Raw genomic sequence first — 19698 nt, 5'->3', positions numbered from 1 at the left:
CATAAAGCCCAGATCGGTGGAGTGTTGCAGTGATGGTTGTCCTTTGTTGTCCACAATGTTGCAGATGATGCCTCACCAAATTCCTATACAGTGTTAAAACAACCTGCTGTATCTTATAATTTAATCCCCCTACGAATACAACTTAAAATCTTGTTTGCTTTCCCGTACCAATAGCTGTTTGGCACGGGGATGTCTGCTAACCGCTTGTGCAGATGTCAATAACCACGTGCAGATGCTTCTCCTGTGCCACACGCTCCAAGATTTCCCTATATTCATTATTCTTACCCATCCCTATCACCTTACATTACTTTATGTTCAAGGACATGTGCTATTGCCCAATCTATTAAAGTATCTCAACTTTCCTGAATCTCATCACCACCCTCTCTGCTATCCACCTTACCTCTAAACATTGTGGCATTTGCAAATTTATAAGGCAAATTCTTAACCCCACTGTCCAAATTGTTGATGTAAATTAGGTTGCCGAAGGGAAACCCAAGTATGGTTTGAATGGTTTCTGTCTGGGTAGCATATCTGGGGAAGGGGGCTCAGTGTCGGTGTAAGACCCAAATACTCTCTAAGTAAATGTGTATCGTATAGCGCCACCCGGTGGTAGTCGGTATTACAAATCATCTTCTCCTCTCTTCTCTCTTCTCTCTATATTATAAAAGAACGTTTTTGTTTGTTTGTCTGCACGCGCTAATCTCCGGAACGGTGAAAGATAGGAGGAAACCTCTAATACAAAAAATGTCGGGACAGGCCCCGGGAAGGTTATAGGCTAGGTGGCGAGACCGGTCGAGGCCCACCTCGGCCGGGCCGGGCCCATTTCGCAATTAAAAGCTGAGCTGAATTATAGTAGTCAATCTTCTACGGCCGCGAGTAAAACCTGAATTATAGTAGTAAATTCATTCAAAAAGAACCGAAAATGTCGGGCCGGGCCCTGGGAAGGTTATAGGCTCGGTGGGGAGGCCGGTCGAGGCCGCTTCGGCCGGGCTGGGCCCATTTCACAATTAAAAGCTGAGCTGAATTATAGTAGTCAATCTTGTACGGCCGTGAGTAAAAGCTGAATTATGGTAGTAAATTCATTCAAAAGAACAGAAAATGTCGGGATGGGCCCCGGGAAGGTTATAGGCTAGGTGGCGAGGCTGGTCGAGGCCGCTTCGGCCAGGCTGGGCCCATTTCGCAATTAAAAGCTGAGCTGAATTATAGTAGTCAATCTTCTACGGCCACGAGTAAAAGCTGAATTATAGTAGTAAATTCATTCAAAAATAACCCGGGCAACGCCGGGTGCTTTCGGCTAGTCTTACATATAAAAAAGTTAAAACATCTTGTAAATATTATACATTACAGTGATGTTGAAATCAGCGTGAGAATAATTCGAAATTTTAAAAATGTTCCATTTTACTAATTTAAGTGGAGGTTCAAAGCCAAAGCATCCAACACTGAGCTTCACAGTGTAGCGGATGTGATTTTCCCTCACACCATGTACAAGCAGCAAGGATGGTGGATGAAGGTGATGTCAGCTGACTTCCAAGATGGAAGATGGCATCGGGCAAATGATAGAGTGAATAGATTAGAATGTTTGTGAAGTACAACATGTTGTCTTTTGATTAAATCCGTCAGCAAAGCGAACTGCCGGGTAACAAATAAAGCCAGGCGACAAGTAGCTAAAGACAGGAGAAAAATAACCCCAGAACAAGTTAATTGAAAAAAAAGAAGAAAAACTAGTGAAAAGAACCAAAATGGACACTAAACTCAATGAATGCAACAATAACCAAACAGAAAACATTCACAGACTAAGAAACAAAACGAAGAGAAGAACAAGTCAAACAGGCAATAAAGAAGTAAGTGGTCACCAACAAATGGAGAACTTCCACCAAAGCCATAATGGATGGATATATAATACACTTGGGATGAATTCCATGAAAATCGTCACCCACGTGTGATTCCGTCGCATTACCTGGTCTGCCTCACTGAGAGTAGTACTCGTCTGTAGCCATGTGACAGTTCTGGTTCAATACATAAAATTGAATTCTCTCTGCTCTTCTTAGCATTCAAGATAATTACCTTATATGTTCAAAATTAGAGTGCACATGGTGATTCCGTCACGATGGAATTCATGTTGGGATGAAAGCCCCAGGGTACAAACTTTAAAAGAGATATTTCACCCATCCCATGATCTTTAACTCAAAATGTTAAATATGCATGTCTTAGAGAAGTCCATTTTGCAGAGGTTGTCTGCACACAACAATCAAATCCGCTTCACTTCCTATTATGGTGTCAAACCCCTCCTTGTCAGTACCCTATCCCACATCTTCTACAAGCCAGCATCCTTCCAACCCCATCCCTAATACACTTGTCCCACCTCACACCACCCTCTCCTAGCTTCCCCCCTCAAACCATCCTCTCTTAGCTTCGCTCTTACAGCACCCTCTCCTAGCTTCCCCACTCACACCACCCTCTCCTAGCTTCCCCCCTCAAACCATCCTCTCTTAGCTTCGCTCTTACAGCACCCTCTCCTAGCTTCCCCCCTCACACCATCCTCTCCTAGCTTCCCCCCTCAAACCATCCTCTCTTAGCTTCGCTCTTACAGCACCCTCTCCTAGCTTCCCCCCTCACATCACCCTCTCCTAGCTTCCCCCCTCAAACCATCCTCTCTTAGCTTCGCTCTTACAGCACCCTCTCCTAGCTTCCCCCCTCACACCATCCTCTCCTAGCTTCCCTTCTCACACCACCCTCTTTTACCTTCGCCCTCACACCATCCTCTCTTAGCTTCGCCCTCACACCATCCTCTCTTAGCTTCGCCCTCACACCACCCTCTTTTACCTTCGCCCTCACAAAATCCTCTCCTAGCTTCCCTCCTCAAACCATCCTCTCTTAGCTTCGCCCTCACAGCATCCTCTCCTAGCTTCCCTCCTCAAACCACCCTCTCTTAGCTTCTCCCTCACACCACCCTCTCTTAGCTTCGCCCTCACACCACCCTCTCTTAGCTTCGCCCTCACACCACCCTCTCTTAGCTTCGCCCTCACACCACCCTCTCTTAGCTTCGTCCTCACAGCACCCTCTCCTAGCTTCCCTCCTCAAACCACCCTCTCTTAGCTTCGTCCTCACACCACCCTCTCTTAGCTTCGTCCTCACACCACCCTCTCTTAGCTTCGTCCTCACAGCACCCTCTCCTAGCTTCGTCCTCACAGCACCCTCTCTTAGCTTCGCCCTCACACCACCCGCTCTTAGCTTCCCTCCTCACACCACCCTCTCCAACCTCCCCTCACCCCACTCCTCAAAGCTTTTTCTCAAACCCAACCCCTCAATATTATCCCCCTCTCAGATCCACCTCGTCATTCCCCCTCTTGGATTCTCTCTTGTCCTTTGCTCTCAGCTTGCTTCTCATCCAGCCCCCTCCCATCTTCTTCCCCGTGCTGCTCTCTACAATATTCCCCCATCCCACCCCTTCCCATCACCCCACACTGTTCTGCCCATCCCATCTTCCCCTCCAGCCTCCTCCCCACCATCCCTCACCCTCCAAGCCTCCTACCTGTCCTGCACTCTCCCAATGCCTCCACCCGTTCCTCACTTTATGGACCTCAAACATCCAAGGCCTTCCAACCCTTCCCTCTCTTCAAATGGCACCACAGCCGACTCCGCTCGTGAGGAGGCTGAATGCCTTACTCTGTGTTTGCTTCCGAATTTTGTGTCCCCAACACCTCACTCTCTGCACTTACTGTTCCCTGTCATAGCCAATGGCTCCTGGACTCTGTGTTTTGCATTTGAGAAGGTGGAGAACCTTCTGTCAAACCTCAACTCTGGCTTTGCTACAGGACCAGACGGCATCAGCTCACGTGTCCTAAAAATCTACTCTGCTGCCAACAACCTCTCTCTGACCTTTTCACCCGATCATTTGACCTGTCTCATCTTCCATCTCGTTGGCACGATATTTCAAACAATATTTTAAAATGTTATGGACGGATTCGGACGAAACCTGGTGGACAGGTCGTGTGGGCGACAAGGACAAATCGATTCGATTCTAGTGAACATTCGAATACGGATCTGGGTAATAGAATTTCATAAAATATTTAAGTAATTCTTCACTGTTGAGAGATTGGGCCAAAACCGATATAGAGCATGATGTTTCAAAAAGTTATGGACGCGTTATGACAAAACTAGGTGGATGAGTCGGTTAGGTGACAAGAACAAGCCGATTCGATTTTGGTTCAGGTCCGAATCCAGATCTGGCCTATTAGTGGGATACAAAACATAAACTGTTCAATCTGACGTAGTTATGCTCTCCACCGATTACCATTCTAGTTACCCTCGCCTGAGGAGAGGGTATTGCATTTGAGTCCGTTTGTCTGTCCGTTTGTCTGTCTGTTTGTCTGTTTGTCTGTTTGTTTGTTTGTCCGCACAGAATAAATATGATTTTCTCTGCAATCGTTGGTCCGATTGACAGAAAATTTTCACCATAGGTGCAACTCCACCTGTAGAATGTTCGAATGATAATTATGACGTCATAGGTCACGTGATTCGGCCGACATCTTAGAAAAACCGAAAAAATTTGCACCTCCATATCTCCGAAAGCGCTGAATAGAAAAAAATTGAGACATGGCTCATTGTAAAGAACTCTCCATGGGGAATAAAATATGTTAATGATGATGTCATAGGTGCCTCCATTATGACGTCATAATTCGACAAGTACAAAACTTCATCCGATCCAGATGAAGTTTCTTGAGCATAATCTAGAAATAAATTAGTTTAGAAAAAATAATAATGATGACGTCATCGGTCACGTAGTTCGGCCGCCATATTTGTTGTGACACAAAAGTTTTAAAAACCACTGAAAATACATCCTGGCGAGGGTTTGCGATCTCTGCTCTTTCTTGTTACTTTTGTTATTAGACGCTGCTTTGGAAAAATGCCATGGTTAGCTATCTTAACACGGATATACATACACCTTCACACGGATTTCACCCAAGATGAAAAACCCCCTTGGGGAGGGGGCAAATTAAGTCGCTACAACCTCCATCGTTCCATAGTTTAACTTCAGTTTAAATGGCTGAAGATGCTGGCTTAAGAAAGCCTTAGTCCTGTCAAGTTTGGTTGAGATTGGATACGTAATGACCGAATGTATTGTGGTCAGATAGACAGGCAGACACCAAATTGCATATTTTATTATGATGATGATAACAAACAATCCCATACATGTTTAACCCTTTGTTGTCCCTTTGGTCACTTTTGTTAAAATATCGATTTGCGTAAACATGCAACATTTCCAAATCTTAGGTGGTCAATCATTTTTTACAAATTTTTTTTACACCTTTTTACTCGATGAATGAATGTTAAAATTCGTGTGCTTAAATATAACATTCTACACTCATCTTGTAATGTCATATATTATAACGACAACTTTCACTTCCATGCATGTCCTCTTTCCTTAGGTCATATCATGGGGAAAAAATCTGCTCCTGAACAAAAAGCCGTGGTCCTCGGCAAAGATTATTCAAAAACGCTACAACGTTTCAAGCAGCCACTGCTGCTACCCAAAGAACTACTGGGGCTGCTTCTGAAAAAGGTGCCCTAGATGGAGAACATCCATCCCAATCTGGAATGGAGGGTAGGAGGGTTTTATGATGGATGGAAAATAATGTAGATGTAGTTTTGTGCATACTGCATACAAAACCATAAATCCAGCATTCAAGCACTGCCAAGGCTGGTGGTCGGCAACCTGCCGGTCCGGAGCCGCATGCGGCCCTTCAAGGAGTTATGTGCGGCTCTGGAGCTGATTGCGGCCCTTTAAGGAGTTATGTGCGGCTCCGGAGTCGCATGCGGCCCTTTGAGGAGTTATGTGTGGCTCCAGAGCTGCATGCGGCCTTTTAAGGAGTTGTGTGGCTCCAGAACCGCATGCGGCCCTTTGAGGAATTATGTGCAGCTCCGGAGTTGCATGCGGCCCTTTAAGAAGTCATGTGCAGCTCCGGAGCCACATGCGGCCTTTTAAGGAGTCATGTGTGGCTCCGGAGCCGCATGCGGCCCTTTAAGGAGTTATGTGCAGCTCCAGAACCACATGCAGTTCTTTAAGGAGTTATGTGCGGCTCCGGAGATGCATGCAGCCCTTTAAGGAGTTATGTGCGGCTCCGGAGCTGCACGCGGCCTGGAGTTATGTGCAGCTCCAGAGCCGCATGTGGCCCTTTAAGGAGTTTTGTGCTGCTCAGAAGCTGCATGCGGCCCTTTAAGGAGTTATGTGCAGCTCCGGAGCCACATGTGGCCCTTCAAAGGAGTTATGTGCGGCTCTGGAGCTGCAGGCGGCCTGGAGTTATGTGCAGCTCCGGAGCCGCATGCAGCCCTTTAAGGAGTTATGTGTGGCTCTGGAGCTGCATGTGGCCCTTTAAGGAGTTATGTGCGGCTCTGGAGCTGCATGCGGTCCTTTAAAGAGTTATGTGTGGTGCCCAAGCCTGATCGATAAAATCTCCTTTTTTCTCATTGTAAATGAATTTTCAGAAAAATCCTTGTGAATGTTGTGAAAGTTTAAAATAATAATATTTGAGAACTTTGGCAGTGATTAATAGGGAAATACATCCGATTAACAGCGAATTATGCGAGCAAGACTTACATATTGTGTTTCAAGCATAGTCTGCTCTCCATTACGCGATTATTTCCGCCATCTTGTCAACAATATTACCCCTTCAACCTGTTGTGCAGCCTCCGTTTAGAATTTGAACCCCCCATTCTAAAAAGCTAGCGACGCCTTGATCCTCACTGGCACGTAAGCGAGAATCCCATAATGAACGACTTGTATCTAAATAACAAACGACATGGTGTTTTGATAACTTCCCCTTCAGTCGAGGGTGAATGTGCATGCGACGTCACCACATTTGCTGTCCGCCATCTTGAATTACAAGCAAACAAAATGAAACATTTACACGTAGATTGTATTAAAGCGCGGCGTTACGCGCGCTGCTTGTGAGCAAGGAGGAAGCGGACAAGCGGTAACATATAAACGTCTTTATTGTAAGACTACACTGTAACACTGTACCGCTCCGGGCTGGGTGCCCGGTGTATATCATGAGGCCACGCCTACCCCTCGGACGTGGCCACCGCCCACTTGGTGCGTGGAATGATGTCACCACGCCAGTGGGCTTTTGTGTCCGCCACACACGCCCCCCCAGAATTCCCGCGCACCTGGAGGGCCAGTTTGCGGGGCAGACGAATGACCCGGCCGAAGCGCCCCCTGGCGATCGGCGGCGTCCGGGGTGCAGGGATGCCAGGTGGGATGCCCCTGGCTGCTCCTGGGATGGGTGCAGGACCGGGGGGCGGCGTGGCGGCGGGGCTGGGCGGTGCCGGGGGTCCGCCCGCAGGAGGGCGGCCCCGACGTGGGGGTCGGGCCACTGGCGGTGGATGGTCCACATCGAGGTGGGCCGGCTTGAGGCGGTCTACCGAAACGCGGTCAGGAGTACCGCCGATGTCCAGGGTGAAGTGCTTCGCCCCGGTCTCCAGCACGCGGAAAGGCCCGTCGTACGGGGGCCGCAGTGGTGTCCGATGGGCATCGTGGCGGACGAAGACGTACTCCGCCGTGCGAAGCTCCGGGGCGACGTGCGTCGGTGGGTGCCCGTGGCATGCCGTTGGCACCGGGGCGAACCTCTGGGCGGTCTCTTGCAGAGCGGAGCGCTGCTGTGCCGCGGACCATGGTGCCGTGGAGTCGGGGAGGAACTCGCCCGGCACCCGCAGCGGTTGCCCGAAGACCAACTCCGCCGCGGATGCGCGCAGGTCCTCCTTGGGCGCCGTCCGGAGGCCCAGCAGGACCCAGGGGAGCCTGTCGACCCAGGGTGGGTGGCCCGGAGCGCGGCCTTCAATGAGCGGTGAAATCGCTCACACAGGCCGTTAGCCTGGGGGTGGTAGGCCGTGGTTCGGTGCAGCCGGACCCCGAGCCCCTGCGCAACCGCCCCCCAGAGCTCCGAGGTGAACTGGGGGCCGCGGTCGGATGAGATGTCTGAGGGGGCGCCGAACCGGGCGACCCAGGTGGCGATGAAAGCCTGTGCGACATCGGCCGCCGTTGTCGACGCCAAGGGCACGGCCTCCGGCCACCGGGTGGTGCGGTCCACCATGGTGAGGACGTGGGTGAAACCCCGCGAGGGGGGCAGAGGTCCCACCAGGTCCACGTGGACGTGGTCAAACCGGCGTTCCGGCACCGTGAACGGGGCCAACGGGGCCTGGGTGTGCCGGTGCACCTTGGCGCGCTGGCACGCGAGGCATGTCCTGGCCCAGCCGCGGACGGCCTTCCGGAGGCCATGCCAGACGAACTTGTCGGCGATCAGCCTTTGGGAGGCCCTCGCGCCCGGGTGGGACAGGCCGTGGATGGCGTCAAACACCTGGCGCTGCCAGCCCGCGGGCACAATGGGGCGAGGACGCCCGAGGGAGACGTCGCACAAGAGGGCCGCACCCACGCCGTCGAACGGCACCTCGGTGACGCGGAGGCCCGTGACGGCAGTCCGCAAGGCCTGGACGTCGGGGTCAGCGGCCTGGTCCGCTGCCATCCGGGCATAGTCGATGCCGAGGTGGACTGCGTGGGCGACGGCCCGGGAAAGGCAATCCGCCACCGGGTTGTCCTTCCCCGCGACGTGCTGGATGTCCGTCGTGTACTCGGACACGGCCGAGAGGTGACGCTGCTGCCGGGCCGACCACGGTTCGGTGACCTTGCCCATCGCGAAGATCAGCGGCTTGTGGTCGACGAAGGCAGTGAACGCCCGGCCCTCGAGCAGATGGCGGAAGTGCCTGACCGCCAAGTGAAGTCCGAGCAACTCGCGGTCGAAGGTACTGTAACGGCGTTCGGGCGGGCGAAGCTGCCGGCTAAAGAACGCCAGCGGTTGCCAAGCTCCACGTACCCATTGCTCGTGCACCGCGCCCACCGCGTAGTCCGCGGCATCGGTGGTGAGGGCGATCGGTGCATCGGGCGCCGGGTGCGCGAGCATGGTGGCGTTAGCCAAGGCGAGCTTCGCGCCCGTGAACGCCGTGTCCATCTGCTCGGTCCAGGTAACGTCGCCTTTGCCCGGCTTACCTCGGAGAGCTTCGTGCAGGGGGCGCAGGAGCTGGGCGATACGGGGCAGGAACCGATGGTAAAAGTTCACCATGCCCAGGAACTCCTGCAGCCCTCTGATCGTGCGGGGGCGCGGAAACCCCTTCACCGCCTCCACCTTGGCCGGCAGGGGGACGGCTCCGTGCCTGGTGACACGGTGCCCCAGAAAATCGATTGTGGCGGCGCCGAACCGGCACTTTGCGGGGTTCACAATCAGGCCATGCTGGCCCAGGCGTTCGAAGAGCGTGCGGAGGTGGCGTAGGTGCTCTTCGCGGGACGCGCTGGCGACGAGGATATCGTCCAGGTAGACGTAGACAAAATCCAAGTCGCGCAGGACGCTGTCCATCAGTCGCTGGAACGCCTGAGCCGCATTCTTCAGACCGAAGGGCATGCGCAGGAACTCGAAGAGTCCGAATGGCGTGATGACCGCCGTCTTCGGGACGTCCTCCGGCCTGACGGGGACCTGATGGTAGCCGCGTATGAGGTCCACCTTCGAGAAGAAGGACCTGCCCGCCAAACGGGCGGAAAAGTCCTGAATGTGGGGGATGGGGTAGCGGTCGGGAGTCGTGGCGTCATTGAGACGGCGATAGTCCCCGCACGGTCGCCATCCCCCGCCGGGCTTCGGCACGATGTGCAGCGGCGACGCCCAAGCGCTCTCTGAGCGCCGAACGATGCCGAGTCGCTCCAGGGTAGCGAACTCCGCTTTTGCCACCGCCAGCTTCGTCGGCTCGAGGCGGCGTGCCCGGGCGTAGACCGGTGGCCCGACGGTGGGGATGTGATGGGCCACCCCGTGCTTGACGGCCCCCGTCGAGAAGGTTGGCCGCGTGAGGGCCGGGAAGCCGGCGAGGAGGCGGGTGAATGCGTCCGCTGCCGGAAGCGTACAGACCAACGTGGCCGGAACCGAATCGTTCGGCAAGCCGCTTGGCAAGCCGCTCGTTGAGCTGGGCAACGCACATGCGAGCGAGCTGAACGTCTCGGCCTGGACAAGCCGTCTGCGCTTGACGTCGACCAGGAGCCCATTAGCGCACAGGAAGTCCGCGCCAAGCAGTGCCATGGGCACGTCGGCGGTGACGAACGTCCATCGGAAAACCTGCCCTCCAAACCGCAGAGAGAGGCAGCGTTTTCCGTACGTACGGATGGGCGTCCCGTTCGCGGCAAGCAGCGCGGGGCCCCCACCCGCGGCGTGCTTGTCTGACGTGCCGGCGGGAATGACACTCACCTGTGCTCCCGTGTCGCACAGGTAACGGCGCCCGGAGAAGGTGTCCGTTATGAACAGCAGGCTGCTCGAACGGCCGGCGCTCATCGCCACAATTGAGCGCCGGCCCGGGCGTTTCCCGACCCGTTGAAGGAGCACGGCGGATGACACCGCCGAGCTTCGTGGCCGAACTTGGCGTGGAACCAGCACCAGGTGGTGGAGCTGGAGGAGCGCGGCTGGCTCCGCCAGGCCGGTGGAGTCGACGGGTTTCCCCGCGGTGGCGGTTTTCGCCGCGGCGGTGGGCGGGGCGTGGCGGCGTTCACGAGGTGCGTATCAGCATGCTGCTGAAACTCAGCGTGCTGTAGAAGATGATGCTGTGGAACAGCAGCGTCGAAGGCCGTGACGGCCACGCCAACGCTCGCCCGCGTGTCCGAAGCGGCGAAGTACTTGTCCGCCTCGGCCGCCAATGCTCGGGGTTCCGTTAGCCCGGTCCCGGCCAACGCGAGGCGAACCTGCGCTGGAAGTTGGCGACGGAAAAGCGCCCGGAATAGCGAACCGGGGGCTTCGTCGCCCAACAGTGACAGCATATGGTCCATTCGGACCGACGGGCACGTCTCACCGAGCTCGGGGAGATCCAGGAGGCGGTCAGCCCGTGCGTCGTCCGTGAGGCTGAACGTGGCTAGGAGTAGCCGCTTGAGTGCCTCGTACTTGTGGCCGTCCGGTGGGTGGCGAAGGACGGACACAACTCGAGCGGCCGTGCCGGGCCCGAGGGAGGCGACGACATGGCAGTAGCGCAGGTCGTCGTTGGTGAGGCGCCGAAGCTGAAATTGGGCTTCGGCTTGAACGAACCAGACCTCGGCCTGGGCCTCCCAAAATTCGGGAAGTTTAATCGCCATTGACTTGTCGTTGGCCATTGCAATGGCGTCGTGTTCGGAAGGATCGCTACGGCAGATCCAACGTCGAGGGTCACCAGTAAAGCGCGGCGTTACGCGCGCTGCTTGTGAGCAAGGAGGAAGCGGACAAGCGGTAACATATAAACGTCTTTATTGTAAGACTACACTGTAACACTGTACCGCTCCGGGCTGGGCGCCCGGTGTATATCATGAGGCCACGCCTACCCCTCGGACGTGGCCACCGCCCACTTGGTGCGTGGAATGATGTCACCACGCCAGTGGGCTTTTGTGTCCGCCACAGTATCATTGTATTTACATTTGTTAAAATAGGAGTTAAAATGGTGAATTTTTGCCTATTTTGTTGTGGCAATTGTGCCGATAGGAGGATTGGTTTTCGTATCATAGACTGCCGACAGCGCAACAATACAAGGATTTCGATATGGAAGCTTTATAACTTGCCAGTTATGAGGGACATTCAAAAAGGATTTGGAATGTGATTCTCACAGTAGTTCAAAAAACGGCAAATGTGTGTGTGTATCTGTGTGTATGTGTATCTGTGTGTATGTATATATATATATATATGTGTGTGTATCTGTGTGTATGTATGTGTGTGTGTGTATCTGTGTGTATGTATGTGTGTGTGTGTGTGTGTGTATCTGTGTGTATGTATGTGTGTGTGTGTGTGTGTGTGTGTGTGTGTGTGTGTGTGTGTGTGTGTGTGTGTGTGTGTGTGTGTGTGTGTGTGTGTGTGTATCTGTGTGTATGTATGTGTGTGTGTGTGTGTATCTGTGCGTATGTGTATCTGTGTCACTGTGTATGTATTTTTTTTTTTTTTTTTGGATACTGAATCGAGGCTCGTGAAAGAGCTAACATTTACTTCACAAACAAATCAACCAGACAAACAAAATATATAAAAAGAGGGAGCGGAAGACAAGATGGGGAGATAAGGGGAAGCACACAAACACAACATTTGAGAGCAGGGAGATGTGTGGAAGGGAGAGGGCTTGGGGGGGAGGAGGCGTGGGAAGGGGGGGGAGGAGGCGTGGGAAGGGGGGGGAGGGGGTGGGAGCAGTATAAAACACAAGGACACCAAGGACTTCCAGGACAGAAGTTGGTATTTCAAAAAAGTGGAATTGGGGTGAAATTAGCGGGGGTAGAAAAGATCAACGTTTTGGATGGGGGAGGATAAGAGATGGTGGTGAACAGCTGTTTTAAAGACCTGGAGGGTGGAGTGGGATTGAAGAGAGTGAGGGAGTTTGTTCCAGAGGCGGGAGAAAAGAGGAATGAAGGAGTGAAGGTGAGCAGAGAGTCTTGATTTTGGCAGTTTAACCATAAAAGGGTTGCAGGCAGATCTTGTGAGACCTGTAGGAATATTTGCGGGACAGAGCCCAGAGAGAGCTGGGGGGGCAAGGCCAGAGAGGAGTCGGTAGAAGACGGAAAGACCACCAACCTGCCTGCGGTGATTGAGTGAGAGGCCCTTGGAGTTAGCTTCATCGCGGGAGATTCCAATGATTCTGAATGCTTTGGTTTCAACAGCGTGAAGACAAGCTAGGTGTGAGGCAGGAGCACCAGCCCTAATATGTGTGTGTATATATGTATATGTGTATATGTGTACACATATATACATATGTGTATATATGTGTATACATGTATGTATGTGTGTGTATCTGTGTGTATGTATGTGTGTGTATCTGTGTGTATGTATGTGTGTGTGTATGTGTATCTGTGTGTATGTATATATATATGTATGTGTATCTGTGTGTATGTATGTGTGTGTGTATCTGTGTGTATGTATGTGGGTGTATCTGTGTATATGTACGTGTGTGTATCTGTGTGTATGTGTATCTGTGTGTATGTATGTATATGTGTGTGTGTGTATCTGTGTGTATGTGTATCTGTGTGTATGTATATATGTGTGTGTATCTGAGTGTATGTATGTGTGTGTATCTGTGTGTATGTATGTGTGTGTATCTGTGTGTATGTATGTGTGTGTGTATCTGTGTGTATGTATGTGTGTGACTGTGTATGTGTCTGTGTTTGTATGTATGTGTGTGTGTGTGTGTCTGTGTATGTATACATCTGTGTATGTATGTGTGTGTCTGTGTGTATGTATGTGTGTGTCTGTGTGTATGTATGTGTGTGTGTCTGTGTGTATGTATGTCTGTGTGTGTATGTGTGTGTATTTTTGTGTGTGTATGTGTGTGTATTTTTGTGTGTGTATGTACGGGGACCCAGCTTTTGACACTGGGTTGAACATTGTGCTCCAAAATGCCATGGTAATCTCCTGATTTCATGACACCATGCATACATTAAAGGTAGCCAGTGTTAGAGGCAGCACAGCAACCCCAAATCATCATTGAACCTCCTCCATGTTTGACGGTAGGGAAGGTGTTCTTTTCTTTGAGGCTTCATTTTGTTTTCTTTAATCATGGAGATGATGTGCTCTACCAAAAAGCTCTAATTAGGCCTCATCTGTCCACAGCACATTTTCGCAGAACGATTTTGGCTTGTTCAGGTGTGTTTTGGGAAACTCCAGTCGAGCTTTCTTATATATCTCTCTCTCAGCAGTGGGCTCCGACCATAGAACCCCCTTTCATCGAGTTGACGACGGATGGTGCAAGATGAAACTGTCGTACCTTGTGTCTGAAGGTCAGCTTGAATCTGTTTGGCAGTTGATCGAGGTGCTTTCTCCACCATTTGAGCAATCCTTTGCTGCAAGCTTCGATCAAGTTTTCTCTTGCGGCCAAGTCCAGGGAGGTTGGCTACAGTGCCATGGGCCTTAAACTTCCTGATAACATTGCGTACGGTGGATATAGGAACATCAAGGTCTCTGGAGATGGACTTGTAGCCTTTACATTGTCTATGCTTGGCTACAATTTTGTTTCTGACCTCCGCAGACATTTCTCTGGTTTTCTTTATTTTCTCCATGCTCATTGCGATACACACAGTGACACAAAACAGCAAAATGACTCCTTTCTCTATTCAAACTTGTTGAATGAGTGATTTTTATATTGCAGGCACCTGCAACTCACCTATGGTGAGTTCAATTCCAAAGTAAAGGAGAATCACCTGCTTGAAATCTAAATATTTCTAACAACTTCTAAAAGGTGCCAATAATAGTCAGGGCCATTTTAGGATTTCTGTGTGAAATAATCGAAGATTTCGTAATTTTTTCAGCTTTTTATATTTTGTTCCAATGTAAACAAAAGAAATACATGTGTGGATACCAAAATATTTTTTTAATTTCAACAATTTTCTGGAAGAAATGGTGCATTGTTTGAAAAAAGTGCAAGGGTGCCAATGTTTTTGGCCAGGACTGTTTACCCTGGCATTTCAACACAGGTGGACTGAAAGGCATGATCATTAAAAAACAAGACCAAACAGTGTTGAAGTTTGGAAATACTTACTGGACACCTGCAGTAACCTGAAGAGACGCACTTGGCATTCTGTCCATCTTCAGATCTACTTACCTGTGCGAGCATATGTTTTGCAAGTATGAATTTCATAAAAAGCACATTGATAAACCAATTGAACAAGGCGAGTTTACAGTCTTGCTTGAAAATGAAAACGACAGCACACGGTCCAAACATCGAACGACTCTCCAAATAAACTACAGTAGAAATCGCACTAAAATATGGGTTGAGCTGACTCAATATACTAAAGAAAATGTAATGGCTCCTTTCAATGATAGCAACTCGATAAACATGTATTGCATTATAAATCAATGTGTGTGTCTTTGGCCTGTTATTCAATTATTGAATAGTGTTTACGTGCATTGCGGCTCTCAAGATATTGTGTTTTGGACCGAATTTGAAAAAAATGCTCTTCTTGTTATTTGGGTTGCCAACCATTGTCCGAGACCCATGGGCAACCCGCCAAAGCAGCAGGGAAGGACCTTAAACAGCCTAATGCCACCTAGAGGGGAGTAGGCAAATCCGCGAACACATTTCGGCCTACTGGGTGGTACTGTGGTAGGCCCTATCTTATTTTATTTATTTTGAAGAGTTTTTTTTTTGAAGACCAGTTTTGGAGACTCTTCATTAAAATTATTTTTAGATTTTTTTTTTTTTTTTGTATACTGAATCGAGGCTCGTGAAAGAGCTAACATTTATTCCACAAACAAATCAACCAGACAAACAAAACATACAAAAAGAGGGAGCGGAAGACAAGATGGGGAGACAAGGGGAAGCACACAACCACAACACCATGAGAGGTCCCCATCACAATAAGAGACTCCTCTACTCGGTTGCAGCAGTGAAGGAACAAATTCATTCGTCATTTACAAAGTTGTTCGCAAACGAATCTCACATTGTTACCAGTTGTTGTTTCTATGCAGCCCTTGGTTCCTTGTTGCATCATTTTCTGGAAACATGGCTGGGCTGTGCCGCTGATACAGCTCCCCCTTACCAGCTAGCTGGTACTCATTTATGCCAATTGCCAACCTCGGAAGGATGGTAGACTGAGTCAACTCACCTGGAGTTAGATAGGGGCTCAAACTCAGGACCCTAAGATCTTAAGGCAGCCATCTTAACCGTTAAGCCAATGCCAGGTTTACATTACTAATGATGTCTGGTTGAATTTCCATTGATTCTCCATTACCTTAACTGCAGGGTACTTTGACAGTCATTGGGCCAGCACCCAAATTAGTTAAAACAGTTAAAATTACTTAGGCAATAATACAGCTTACGAGTTTCTGTAAGCATTTGTCCCACATCAGTTTATGGACCTGTGACGTCACGTCACAGTGAGCACATTAAACAACTCTCGAGTCAGACATAAAATACAGCTTAGTACATCTATTTTACCTCCGCCATCGGAAGTGGACGGACGTTATGTCTTTACAACTATCTGCCTGTCTGTCTGTGAGGAGGATATGGACTGATTTGGATGAAACTTGGTGGACAGCTTTTGTGTGTGGCAAGGACGAAATAATCAGATTTTGGTGAAGATCAGGATCCCAATCTGAACACGAGAATTTTATGAAGTGATTCTTCACCATTGATAGATAATGCCAAAATGATATAGGGCACAGCACGATATCCCAAAAACCTATGGAAGGATTAGGACGAAACATGGTGGACAGGTTGGGTCTGTGACAAGGATGAATTGACACGATGTTGGTGACGATCCGGATATGATAATTTTTATTTTATTACCTCCGCCACCAAAGGTGGATGGAGGTTATGTTTTCACCCCAGTCTGTCTGTTTGTCCGTTTGTCCGTTTGTGAACAGAATATCTCAAAAAGTTGTGGACGGATTCAGACGAAATTTGGCAGAGGTGTAGCGTATGTGACAAGGACGAAATGATTCGACTTTGGTGAAGATCCGGATTCGGATCCGGCTACTAGAATTTTTAAGTGATTCGTCACCATTGGGAGATGGGGCCAAAAACGATACATAGCGGGACATCTCAAAATGTTATGGACAGATTTGGACAAAACTTGTTGGACAGGTTGTGTGTATGACAAGGACGATTCGATTCGATTCGATTGTTGTGAAGATCCGGATCCGATTCAGCTCGTATCATTTTTAAGTGATTCTTCACCATTGAGTGATATGGGCAAAAACGAGGTGTAGATCAGGGTATGAAAGACTGGACCTGGTGATTCCTGTGATTGATTTTGATTAAATGTGATTCTGTATTGTGATGTTCTGGTCTACTCTGAGATACAAAAGGTAAACTGTTCACCAGGCGGAGGTATGCTCTCTACTGAGTGTCGTTCTAGTTTTATTAGTGATTCTTCACAATAATTGAGAAATAGGGCCTAAAACGATAGCGTTAGGGTTACTACAACAACAACACAACATGCATTTTAAGGCCATTTTCCCTGCTAGAGCGGGGGTTAGCCTTGCGGTCCCCATGACAATCTTCTCCATTTTGCCCTATTTTCTGCATCTCTCCTCGTTAACCTCCTTGCCCGCATTTCTTCTTCCACCATCTTTAGCCAAGTCTTTCTCGGTCTTCCCCGTCCTCTACTTCCTTCTACATTCATTTCCATCACTCTTCTCAACCAGTCACTTTCATCCTTCCTCAACACATGACCAAACCATCTCAACCTGTTCCTCTTCACAGCATCAATCACAGGCAATATTCCCATCATCTTTCGCAATTCATCATTTGTCTTCCTCTCTCTCAACGATACTCCGCACATCCACCGAACCATTCGCATTTCCACCCTTTCCAGCCTTCGTTGCTGCTCTACGTTCATTACCCATGTCTCGCTCCCATAAATCATAACAGGTTACTGGTTACTGGTAACAGGTTAAGGGTTACTCAAGCATGATATTTCAAAAAGTTGTGGACGGATTATGACCAAACTTGGTGCATGACTTGGGTAGTTGATAAGAACGAGCCGATTAGATTTTGGTTCAGGTCGAGATCCAGATCCGGCCTATCAGTGGGATACAAACCTTAAACTGTTCAGCCTGGCGGAGGTATGCTTTTCTACCGAGTTCTGTTCTAGTTGTATATGCGTACAATACGAGTAGATTTTATTTTCTACAACAACCTTTTAAACAAGCACTATATATGCATTGTGGTTATTTGGCATTTACATTTGTTCTGTACACAGGACAAGACTCAAGTAAAATATCCTGTAATGTATGTGCGTGTGTTTGTAGTACCCACGATCTGGATTATCGCGTGGAAGGCGAGCCTATCTGTTCACATCAAGGCACGTGCCCATAACCAGGAACATCACGTAGAAGTTTCTTCCCTTCCTCTTCCTATATTTAACGTGTCATTGCTAACTCTCCGATGGAGTGAAGCACGTCCATGACTGCCTCCATCATGTACTTGCTGCAATCACACTGTTGTTATAACTTTCGAGTAGAAATCTCTCCATCCAAAATTGTATGACGCCATGACACTGCTGGTTACACAGTACATGCAAAACATTTTCCCTTTAATACTGCTAGTTCTGAGGCATCGTTTTGCCTCTATGTAAAATTCACAATTGTGCTCATAACGCGAGGTTATTGTCCGAATCAATGTGAACATCGTGATGTCGGATCTCCATTGAAGGTGAATTTGTTGTACGGTTGAAGGATGTGACAAATGTGCAGTTTGTTTGATCGATCGGCCTGGCTTTCGTCTGCTCACTGCATTTCTTGTTGATGTATTTTCATGTATAACTAGAGCGGCGCTCGTAGAGTGCAAACCCAGATAACACAACACCGTTGGGCCAACGTCGGAGCAACGTCAGCACTTACGTTGGACCAACGTCAAAAACTATGGCCCAGCGAACATCGCTCCGATGAAGTTAAGTCCCAGAAGTCTCACGCTGCACTTCATTCTGAACAAAAATGGCATTGTTAACCGAATATGCTGCTATTATGACCCTCGTACCCATATCATCCATGCACCCAAACATATTATGCCACATCGCTTATTGCCATGGGTTATGAAAGTCATAAATTTAATTCTTCACTCGCATCAGCTCATCGATCAGATATATGACGTTTCAGATTTTAAGGAAAAAAATATTTCAGCTCAACCAATCATAACTGGAATGCCATTTCACTGATGAAGTCATCGTTATCACCCGATATAGCCCATGGGGAGTCGATGGCATATGCCAAGTTTAATTTTTTTTGGTTAAGTGGTTTCGGAGAAAATGATATCCAATTATTTTTATTTTAATCCAATATGGCTGCCATACCATGTGACCTATGACATCAGTTAGCAATAAAATATTCTCCATGGGGAGTCCCTCCTATGTTTAAAGTTTTGCATCGATCGGACAAGCGGTTGCAGTGAAAACCATTTTTAAAGAAAATTAAAATAGATGCGGACACACACACGGACACACAAACAAACATATCCAAGTTTTCTGAGGACCGGATATAGTACTGAGGTTAAAAAAAAGAAAAAAAAAAAAAAAAAGACTGCTAATTGAGGTGTCAGTCCCCAGCGATTTTGGCCTAAACAACGAAGAAATCAAGAAAATGACGAAATACCAAGATCTCAAAAATGAAGTGAAAAGATTCTGGAAGCTGGAAAGTGCCTAAATTGTACCCGTGATTAATTAGAGCAATTGGAATGGTAAAAAAAAAAAATTTCAACAAATCTTTTTTAAAAAATCTCTGGGAATATTAGGACAAACTCACTGCTGTCGTTGGACGCTGTCCGAGGCTCGGTGAAGGCCCAAACGCAAGTGTCTTTGGAGGACTGTACTGTCTACTATCTATACAAATCTTTAATTATTTTTTAACAGTACTGTATACACTTTCATAATGGACTCATCATCCTATCACAAAATCTTTGTGTGCTCTCTGGGTTCGTGTCCATTTCCGATTCCAGCAGGGACGCACAGCACGTAATCATGTATTCCTTTGCTTAGGATGTTAAAGCTGCCTGTCCTACTTTCTGCACAGACCTTGAGTATGTACATTGAGGATCCCTTGGTTCCTACACAATGCGTATATGCATATATACTGTCCAAGCTTTTTGACCAGGACATGTTGGCCATATTCCATTCATAGCTTGAGCAAAGAATTGACTACCTGTACCTTATCTCATTAAAAAACACCTTTCTGGTCTCTAACCATC

General features: G+C 48.8%; 1 protein-coding gene across 1 annotated transcript in view; it reads left to right on the top strand.

Moving 5' to 3' along the window:
- The window catches only part of LOC144891052 (uncharacterized), a 30476-nt gene extending 10778 nt beyond the window's left edge, over window positions 1-19698 (top strand). Inside the window, exons 2-3 of the mRNA XM_078773424.1 lie at window positions 5430-5563; window positions 17769-19698. Coding sequence (XP_078629550.1) covers window positions 5430-5563; window positions 17769-17852 — 218 coding nt within the window. The 3' untranslated portion in view covers window positions 17853-19698. The remainder of the gene's footprint in view (window positions 1-5429; window positions 5564-17768) is intronic.

This window comes from Myxine glutinosa, chromosome 2 (genome assembly GCF_964187855.1).
Source record: "Myxine glutinosa chromosome 2, kmMyxGlut1.1, whole genome shotgun sequence".
In the NCBI taxonomy this organism is placed as follows: Eukaryota; Metazoa; Chordata; class Myxini; order Myxiniformes; family Myxinidae; genus Myxine; species Myxine glutinosa.
Note: the sequence above shows the minus strand (reverse complement) of the source record. Positions and strands in the feature narration are given on the sequence as shown.